General features: G+C 50.1%; 2 protein-coding genes across 14 annotated transcripts in view; both read left to right on the top strand.

The window, feature by feature from the left end:
• Window positions 1-9,656, top strand: part of LOC115942756 (uncharacterized) — a 300,514-nt gene that overhangs the window by 119,594 nt on the left and 171,264 nt on the right. The window lies entirely within an intron of this gene.
• Window positions 1-9,656, top strand: part of PLEKHH1 (pleckstrin homology, MyTH4 and FERM domain containing H1) — a 49,198-nt gene that overhangs the window by 12,589 nt on the left and 26,953 nt on the right. For all 5 annotated transcript variants that reach the window (XM_081829417.1, XM_081829416.1, XM_081829418.1 and 2 more), the window contains exons 3-4: window positions 7,030-7,092; window positions 7,948-8,097. In XM_081829417.1, coding sequence (XP_081685543.1) covers window positions 7,030-7,092; window positions 7,948-8,097 — 213 coding nt within the window. The remainder of the gene's footprint in view (window positions 1-7,029; window positions 7,093-7,947; window positions 8,098-9,656) is intronic.

The following is a 9,656-nucleotide window of genomic DNA, read 5'->3' as shown; positions in this document are numbered from 1 at the left end:
GGGGCCTTCACCTCTCTGTAGTGGCCCATTTCTTAGAAGATGTTGGAAGCATCTGAGAGGACAGAAATTAAGATTTGGTAAAGCTGACTGGTGGATACATGTTTTAAAATATTATTCTCTATGTGTTTTCTGAAATATTTCATAATAAAAAATGTCTTCAAGTGCCTTCCTCCCCTATTTCCCAGGGTACTTAAACACATCAATAAACACACCTTCTCTCTCCACAGCCCCTTGGGTCTCAGTAGGTTGAATTTTTGTAGGATCGGCCCCATCTTCTCTTCCAGGCTGCCTTTGATTGTCATGTAGCTGGAATGCCCTCCCATAAAAAGGTTGGGTGCTCAGAGTGTGACTTGGGTAAAGAAAGGGGAAGCAAAAAAAAAAAGGGGGGGGGAAGCATGTAGACATAGGGCAGAAGAGACTGGGGTGCAAAGGGAAGAGGGTAGAGAATAAAATCTTGACTAGGACTCACAGGCTGGAAGAATTAAGGAAGAGTACCAGGACATTAGCCCAACACAGAGCTCTTGGCAGGAAACTTTAAAAGCCATAAACACCATGTTGCTCAATGTCAGGGCTGCTCCTGTCACCTGCAATCATCCCCAAACCCACAGGACAGGTTCAACAGTTCACTTAGAGATTTTCCCCGGTACATCAAGGTAAGTTTCAGATCACGGGAAGAGATGACTCAGGTTTCTCAGGAGAGCTCGTGCTGGGGCCAAGCCCAGGTCCTGTCTCTGTTGCTGCTCCTAGAGCTTACTAGTTAATCATCACCAGTACCCTCCTACACTGGGTGAGCCAGGTCAGCTGGGTCCCTCTGAGCAGCCCTGTCGCTCGGCCGCCGGCCCGTGCGGATTGCACTGCCTGGATGACTGATGGCCGCTCACTCACTGCTGGCTGTGATGCAGGGCAGGCCAAGCCTGGGTGCTTCCCAGGGGATCGGCCCTTCCTGGGATCAGATACTACCCACGGGCTGTGAAGGCTTGGAAACGTGCCCTTCCTCCTTCCGCACCCCACAGCCTGCTCCTATCCACCTCCCTCTTGCAGAACTGCCATTCTGGGCACGGAATGATCTGTGCTAAAAAGCAAATTTTTCTGAAAGAAAAGATGTCAAGGCTACCACATAATCCCTCGCCTAAGGGGGTGGGGAGGGGAGGGGAGACAGTATTAGACCTTTTTCTGCTGGTTCACCTCACCAGGCCTGGTGTGCCGTCGCCATGGACACCCAGACTGCGCAGCCAGGTGAATTGTGGGTGCACTTTCTGTCCAGGACAGGAGTCGAGGGAATGGCTGATGCCGTAGAGTTCACATCTTGCTCTGCTTCCTGGGAGCTGTCCGCCCCCCTCCCCCAACCCCCACCCGCACCCCCAGCCGGCTCTCTTCCTTGCTGTGCTGAAGAAGTCACAAAGGCTGTTCAGATCAATTCAAAACTTGATACTGTTCTAGGAGGCTCTATAGATGGTATGAAAGTCCCTTGGATTTTTTTTCCTTCTTGCTAAATTTGTGCTTCAGTTATCCCATCAGGAAAGTGGGAGTGTAGTAACCGTCCACAGATGAGCTCTCCACAGTAGGAATGACCATGACGAATACATGGCATCAATATTAGAACTAATTTTATTTATTTACTCTCCATCTGCTTCCAAAAGGGATTTGAGTGGATTTATTGAAAAGAAGAAGTAATGAAACATCCCTCATTTTTTAGCTTGAATATTTTTCACTGAAGCAGCTTTTTCCCAAGACCCATTCCAGTAGGACTGTGTGCACTTCCTCGTTTCTGGAATTTCTTACTAGTTCTACAAACCAAGATTTTGAAATGCAATAACTCAGTTTTACATTTATATACCAAAAATGTGTAGTTCAAGACTTTTTTTTTTTGAACATATAAATGGTTCAGTTCAGGCCCCTTAAAAGAACAGTGACTGTCACTTCTCCCCCCTCAGACCATGGATTGTACAGAGGCGGTGGTTCTCTGTAGGCATCAGCTTCTCAACGTATGGATAGAACACAGAGGCCAGAAAAACATATCCTTACATACCTTAGAATTTACGAAAAGGCCAGGTACTGGGAAAGGAGAGTACTAGGGCTGTCAGGACTAGTTGGAAATATGTTGAAGTCTGCATACAGTCATCGCGGAATTGGCCTTCGCTGACAGATCCAGTTTGCTTTGGGAACAGATACCTTCTAGAACTTTTATTCACTGTGTATGATCCTGTGTGTGTGTGTGTGTGTAGAGGGAGGGAGAGAGAGAGAGGCTTTTTATTCTCCTAGCTACCTATTTTTAATAGGGTCCACTGTAGTATTTTTCTGGAACCTTAGTATTGAAAGAGCTCTGTAACCCTGTGAAGCCGTTCGAGAAGCTCTGTGCTGATACGGGCTTGGCCCCACAATGTATCCCAGAAGCTTTGCTATGCTTTGCATCCTGTGGCCAGGCTAGTGTTTTTCAGAGAGTGGCTGTGGGCCTCCCACATCGGGATCACCTGAGATTTTTCTTTCCAAGCACATTCCTGGGTCCGTGCCTCAGGCTTGCTAATTAAAACCCTCTGTGGGCAAGGCCCAGGAATCTGCCTTGAGTAAGCTCCATGTGGGGCCTTACACCCCTGACAGTGAGATCTACAGGCACAGACTCTGTCCACGGCCTTGCCTCAGCCTCATTCAGCTGTCCTTCTAGTGGACATCTTAAGCCCAATGTGCCCCAGAGGAGCAGGGGAACCCACAGAGAAGACTGGGAGCCCTTTCTCTCCTGCCTTTTCTGTAGTCAGACACCAGGGCAGCCCCACGGTGCTGTATTTTAAATATTTGGGACTAAACATAGGATTTGAATTAAACAAAAGATCCAGTAAAAAAAGAAAAAGTCGAAAGCCATCGTCTTTAATAACCGAGTTAGAACCATGTAATAGCTAAAACGGGGGGTTGCTACTCAGACGCTTGCAGGTAACTTACGTAAGTGAGACAGGTGGGTTCTGGAAAGGATTCAAGGGAACGTGCTGGAGCAAGAGGAGGAAGCCAGTTATTGCCGTGAGAAAGTGGAACCCTAGCACGTCCAGATCCTCTGAGTTTTCAAGGGAAGCTGGAAGCCAGGGATTGTGTGTGGAATCTCAGTTTTTACGTGACACGCGAGATTTAGATGTGAGAGGCACGGCGGCTAACAGTGCAGCCCTCCTGAGGGGGAACCCTCGCTCTGCCTCTTAGCCACGGGGCCTGTTAGCGACGCCGCCCAACCCCTGCACACAGCAGCACTAATAGTAGGACGAGCTCCTTGCCATTGGGATGAGGATTAAATGAGTCGACACGTGTCGAGTGCTTAAGCCAGTGCTGGACACGCAGCCAGTGGCCTTGTTTAGTTCTGTCTGTGTCAGCTAAATGCCCCCAGCACGGTGGGTCGTACAAGACACTCTGCAGGCGAGAGCTGACAGCCTCAGGCTTGAAGCCATTCTTGCTCTAGGTGGATCGTAAGTGGGACAGCTGTATAATTTATCATCTAACCCAGGACACTCTGGAGGGAGAAAAGAAGGCTCGGTTAGTAATTGTTGTGGGACAGCAGGGGAACACCAGACTGTCCCAGGCAAACTGGTCTCCCTGGTCCTCCGTTGTCATCTCTATGAAAACCAGCAAGGAACTTACTGTCAGCTTCTCCGTAAGGGCTGCGTTGGGTACCTGAGCTCTACGAGAGGCACCTCGTGTGAATCTTCCCGGCAACCCTAGGCGGTGGAGACTCATTATCTGTTTTTCCTGGTAAGGAAACTGAGGCACAGCAGTTAAAGAACCTACCTAAAGCCACACAGTGGCAAAGCCAGTCAGGTTCAAGCCTTAGTGCTTCCCTGTACCAGAGCAGTGGTAGGAATGCGGAGCCCCCTTTTCCAAGGATGGCTGAGCCCCAGCAGGTGCAGCGCTCGGCTCAGGCCACCGCTCTGCTCACGGGACTGTGCCGGGAGCAGCCTGGAGGGCCCCCTGCAGCTGCTGCCCTGGGGCTGCCATTTCACAGCGTCATGAGCGTAACAAGGAGCTGTGCACTCGGGGATTAACCACCAGGTTGGCGCCAAATGCACGTCATCAGGTCGCTTGCGGCCAGTGCCAGGGCCCCTGATTTATGAGTCTCGTGTGCCGGTCACAGCTGGTGAAAGTGGATCCGCCTCAGAGCCACCTGCCTGAACCCAGCACCTCCTTGGCCGGCGCATCACCCCAGGCCCACGGACTAAAAGGACAGCTGAGGACACGGCCCTAGGGAACCTGCTGAGAGGAGGAATAGAACCCAGATGAGGGGTGGCCCTGTATGCAAGTGTAAAGAACAGTCTGCCATCGTGAGAAGTATTGATCCTGGCATTAAGTGAAGTTCGAAACTCTAAAAATGACATTCCAGCGCAGACACACCTGGAGTACTCCCGGGGCAGTGGAGAAAACATGCGTTCGTGAAAACGGGAAGATGGTGTTAAAAATATTCTTTTCAAACAAGGATGGCAGGACATTGGTAAATGTTGGACAATAGTGATGGATACGTGGTCATTAGACTCTTCCCAAAAACGTTCCAGATGTTTGAAATGTTTTCAGTGTTCAGGAATTAGTTTTAGAGGAAAAAAAAATATTCCAGCATAAAGGCGAATACAAAATGCTTTGAGTTTTTAGTGTTCCTGCCGGGCAGGTAAGAACAGCTAGAGGGTCGGCAGCAATACGGGGACCCAGCGGCTGCCAGCCCAGGCTGGGAGGAGACCCCAGGCTCTGGAAGGTGCCTTCTGTTCCATTTGCTTTAGTGATAGCGTACTTTATTTTAATTTTTTTAAATTAGTATATAATGTATTATTAGTTTCAGAGGTAGAGGTCTGTGATTCATCAGTCTTATATAATACCCAGTGCTTATTACAACACATACCCTCCCCAGTGTCCGTCACCCAGTTACCCCATCCCTCTACCCTCTCCACTCCAGCAACCCTCAGCTTGTTTCCTGAGATTAAGAGTCTCTTATGTTTGTCTCCCTTTCTGATTTCATCTTGTTTTATTTTTCCTCTCTTCCCCTATGATCCTCTGCCTTGTTTCTTAAATTCCACATGAGTGAGATCATATGATAATTGTCTTTCTCTGATTGACTTATTTCACGTAGCATAATACCATGTAGTTCCATCCACGTTGTTGCAAATGGCAAGATTTCATTTTCTGATGGCTGCAGATGTGCGTGTGTGTGTGTGTGTGTACCAGACCTTCTTTATCCATTCATCTGTCAGTGGACATCTGGGCTCTTTCTATAGTTTGACTATTGTGGACATTGTTGGATAGTGTACTTTATTACTTTTTTTTAAAGATTTTTATTTATTCATTTGACAGAGACACAGCGAGAGAGGGAACACAAGCAGGGGGAGGGGAAGAGGGAGAAGCAGGCCTCCCACCGAGCAGGGAGCCCGATGCGGGGCTCGATCCCAGGACCCTGGGATCACGACCTGAGCCGAAGGTAGAAGCTTAATGACTGAGCCACCCAGGCGCCCTGGATAGTATACTTTAAAGGGACTTCTAGTAGTAAAATCTCGAGGGGAAAAAATGCTCACTGTGTTGTCAATAACAGAGTGATTTCCAGCCCTGAGCAGTGTCACTGACTGCTCTTTGCCCACGTAGAAATGCCCAGCTGGGCAGTAGGACTCAAATACAATTCTCTTCTTCACTCTACCTTGGTTTCTCCATCCATAAAATAGGAAGACAAGTTTCTCTATCAAAAGGGTTTGAAAATATCAGACAGTTGTTACAGAAGGTTATGAATATGAGTGATCATTTCCTATGGAAATCCCATGTCTTCTGAGCTACAGAGCAGATGTGGGATCTGAATGGTCCAGCTAAAGGATAATCTAGGGAAACTTGTCAGGAATCCAAAGTCTTCCTATTCAATATTTCACTGTATTTTTATTTATTTTATTTTTTAAGTAACCTTTATACCCAGCATGGGGCTCAAACTCATGACCCCATGATCAAGAGTCAGATGCTGTCCTGACTGAACCAGCCAGATCCCCCTCATTGTATTCTTTAAAAAATTAAATGCTTCCGGGGTGCCTGGGTGGTGCATTGGTTAAGCATACAACTCTTGGTTTCGGCTCAGGTCATGATCTAAGGGTCGGGAGATGGAGCCCCACATTAGGCTCTGTGCTGAGCGAGGAGTGTGTTTGAGCTTCTCTCTCTTCCTATCCTGCTCGTGATCCCTCTCTCTTTCTCTCAAAATAAATAAATCTTATTTAAAAAATGTAAATGCTCCCAGCAACTGTATTAGAGATGTTTCTAAGGGGGGCCTTTTAAAACTCCAACTCTGGCTAGCTTAAGCAAATGGAATTAATTTGGAGGATCCTGGGCCAGGTCATGGAACTGGAAGAATGACCTAACAACCATGACTTGGTGAAGTTTATGCACGATCTCCCATGCAGCCCCCTGGTTCTTGTCTCTGGTCTCTCGATCCCAGATGTCAGATTCCTGGGGACAGAGAACCTGATTGGCCCAGTCAGGTCTGGTGCCTAAGAGGGACGCGTTATATAGTACTAATGTGTCCTGAGCCTCTCTGTTTAAGATTAAAGAAATCAAATAAGGTGATGCCTGTTAATGCCATTTAGAGTTAGAGATGTCCGTGATAAGGATAAATATTTGTCCCCAGCCAGTGAGCTGTCCTTGGGTGGGAAGGAACATTCTCTTACTGCTGACATGGCGGCTCACGTGGGAGCGTGTTCCACGCCAGGCACGTGGTGAGCAGTGGCAGGGCCCTGCCTGTGACCTGGTGCTGAGGAGGCCGAGGGCTGAGGGCAGCATTGCCTCATGAAGAACGTCCCTGCTACCTGCCTAGGTACCCCACGCACGGGAGAGAGGACAGCAGCTCTAGGCTCACCTGCCCCCTAAATTTGGGATGAGGGAGGGTTGCCATGAAAATCTTTGCCCTGACACCCTTGAGCCACCATTGAGTTGGCAGTTTAGCCTGGCCTGTGTGGAGCGCCTGCACAATTTGCTCACTTTGCCCTGAGGCCATGGTCGTAGTAGGGACACCCCACCTACATTTGTCCTTCCTCTCTGGCTGAGCAGATGCAGGAGCTGGAGCAGAGGCTGCTGGAGGCAGAGCAGAGGGCCGAGAACGCAGAGACCCAGGTAACCGGGGCAGGGGATGGGCGGCACTGTGCAGCAGAAACGGCTGTTGGCCTTCCCTGATCCTTCCCAGGGACACACACGCACGTACTCATCACCCCCATCAGCTCCTCATGGAGACATGGAAAACCAGCAGTCACATGTCAGTTCTCCTGAACAAATTAATTCAGGTGCACGGAGCTCTCTTTGGGCACAAAGGGGTCTTTGGGGAAGGGTTAGTGCATGAGCAGGTGGCTGGATTAGTCCAAATAGGCCAAGTTATGCTAAGGTAACAGGTCTCAGCAGCTTATCCCATTCAGTTCTCAGTCGTGGTGCCTCTCCATTGAGGGTTAGCTGGGGATTCTGCTTTCCACGATGGAGCTCTCCATCTTCTGCCTGGACCCTCTGGAACAGGCAGCCTCCTTGGTTGCCATGGCAGGGAGAGAGCTCTTAAATACCTCAGTCCAGAAATGATGAGGCACTCCACTCGGACCCATTGACTGGAGTGAAGTCCATGGCCATCTAGCTACGAGGGGACTGGGGCAGAGCGAGAAGCACAGGGACATTCAGTGAGCAGCAGATATCTGTGCCACAGTGAGGTTGAAGCAGTTTCCCTCTGGGCTGTTTGTCCTGCCCAGCTTGTCCCTGTTGGGGCCCCCAGAGTGAGATGACCCAGTACCCGACCGTTTCTTCCTTGTCAAGTCCTTAGTTTGCCCAGATGAGGCTTGATAGATGGTCATGGAATTAATTGGCTCCACCTGTTCTGGGTGAGGGCTCTGCCTGGGAATCGTGGGCTGGGGCATCAGGAAGGGTCCCAGGGCAGGTTAGTGGCCATTTCACACACACATGCCAACCCTATATGGCGATGGTACTTTTAAGGTGGGTGTGATGGAGGAGAAGGTGAAACTGTCCAATCTGAAGAATGTGGACTCAGCAGGCAGCCTGCACCGGAAGTACCAAGAACTGCTGAAAGCCACGCAGGGCAAAGATGAGCTCATCGGCCAGCTGCAAGCACAGCTGGAGAAGCAGGTAAGGGCTGATGTGCTCAGCACCATTGCCCCCTGCGACTGAACAGAGCCCCTCTGCTTGAGCCCTCTGCTGGTGGGGAACATGCTCCCTCATGCAACTGTTCTTTCACATGGAGATTTAACTGTTAGAAGGTATGTTAGGAGTCAGGCAGGGGATATAGTGGGGAGAGGACCGGGGAGGCAGACTGATCTGGGTTTGCATTCCCTCCCCGCCACGAACACCTGCTGTTCTCTGACCGCAGGCAAGTAAGTCACGGATTCTCATTTACATAGCTGTAAGGTAAGGGTCATAATACACCCTGGGGCTGTCCAGAGAGTGAACTCAGGTAGTCTATGTATAGTATCAGACATGAGGTTGGTGTTTGGTCAGCAGAGCCTGTCCTCCTCCACCCTGGCCTTGGGCCCTGCCAGCATAGTATTGGAGCGGCACGGAGCTGGACCGTGAGCCTCGGTCAGCTGGTTGGCCAGAGTTTCTCAGTGAACCCAAGTAGGCAGACACGTGGGTGCCCAGGAGAGGCCATGCCCAGCGTTCCAGCTTCGTTAGCCCCTTTGCTCCGGAGAGGGCATCTGAAACATCACTCTGCCAGTCCCCTGTGCCCGGCCTCCTCCCCTTTACAATCCCATTAACTTCACCCCGATGCTGTCCCTTCCCTCTGCCCTCAGCCTCACCTCCCCACTTATCCCCTGGCGCCCGAGCACCATCATTTCCCACAAACCACCTCACGGTGTGGCCAGATGACTTTTCATTTTCTGCACGTGAATTCGCCCTGAGGTGCCAGCCGGCCCTAGGAGTATTTCCCCACCATCATGGGCAAACTTGGAATCATCCATTGGCATTCTCTGAACATGCCAATCATGCGATGTGCCTTGGTATGCTCTGGGGCACCCCGCCTGTGTTTCTGAAACATCGTGGGAAAATACGATGTCCACCCGTGAAATCTCTCATCAGTTATTCTTTGACTTTGGAGATACCTTGACCTCCTTTTTTCAGGGGTTCACAGAAGTGGCTGCATCTGGGGATTCGTGGGCAAAATGATTCCTGCTAAAGCTTAGATCAGAAAAATAATCACTTTCCAATAATAAAAGGTCAGAATAGAAAGAATGCTGTTCTGCAAGTCAGCAGACCTGGCTTTAGGTTCAGCAGTGCTGCCCACCCTGACAGAGGCAAGTCACGTCACCCTCTGGGCCTCCGTTTCTGCAGCCACATACAGACGTGTCAGACGAGGTCAGGGGTTGGCAGACTTGTTCGGTAAAGGGCCAGAGAGGACATACTTTCGGCTCTGTGGGCCGCGTGGCCTCTGTTGGCAACTCTTTAGCCCTGCCGTTGCATCAGGAAAGTAGCCCTAGACAGTACGCAAGTAATAGGCATGGCTGTGTTCCAGTACAACTTTCTTTATGAAAAGAGGTGGGGCGGGGCGGGGCGGGGGAGGTGGGGGAGAGGAACCAGGTGGAAGGCTGGATGGTGGCCAGTTTGCAAACCCCTTCAACTGGGTGTCCTTAAGGTCCTTCCAGTATTCCCTGTGAACATTTCTTGTGTATCAAAGGACAGCATTCCACTTT

The sequence above is a fragment of the Leptonychotes weddellii genome, chromosome 9, assembly GCF_054177405.1.
Source record: "Leptonychotes weddellii isolate Sample4059 chromosome 9, ASM5417740v2, whole genome shotgun sequence".
Taxonomy (NCBI): domain Eukaryota; kingdom Metazoa; phylum Chordata; class Mammalia; order Carnivora; family Phocidae; genus Leptonychotes; species Leptonychotes weddellii.
The sequence above is the reverse complement of the archived record's forward strand: the minus strand, read 5'-3'. Positions and strand labels throughout refer to the sequence as shown.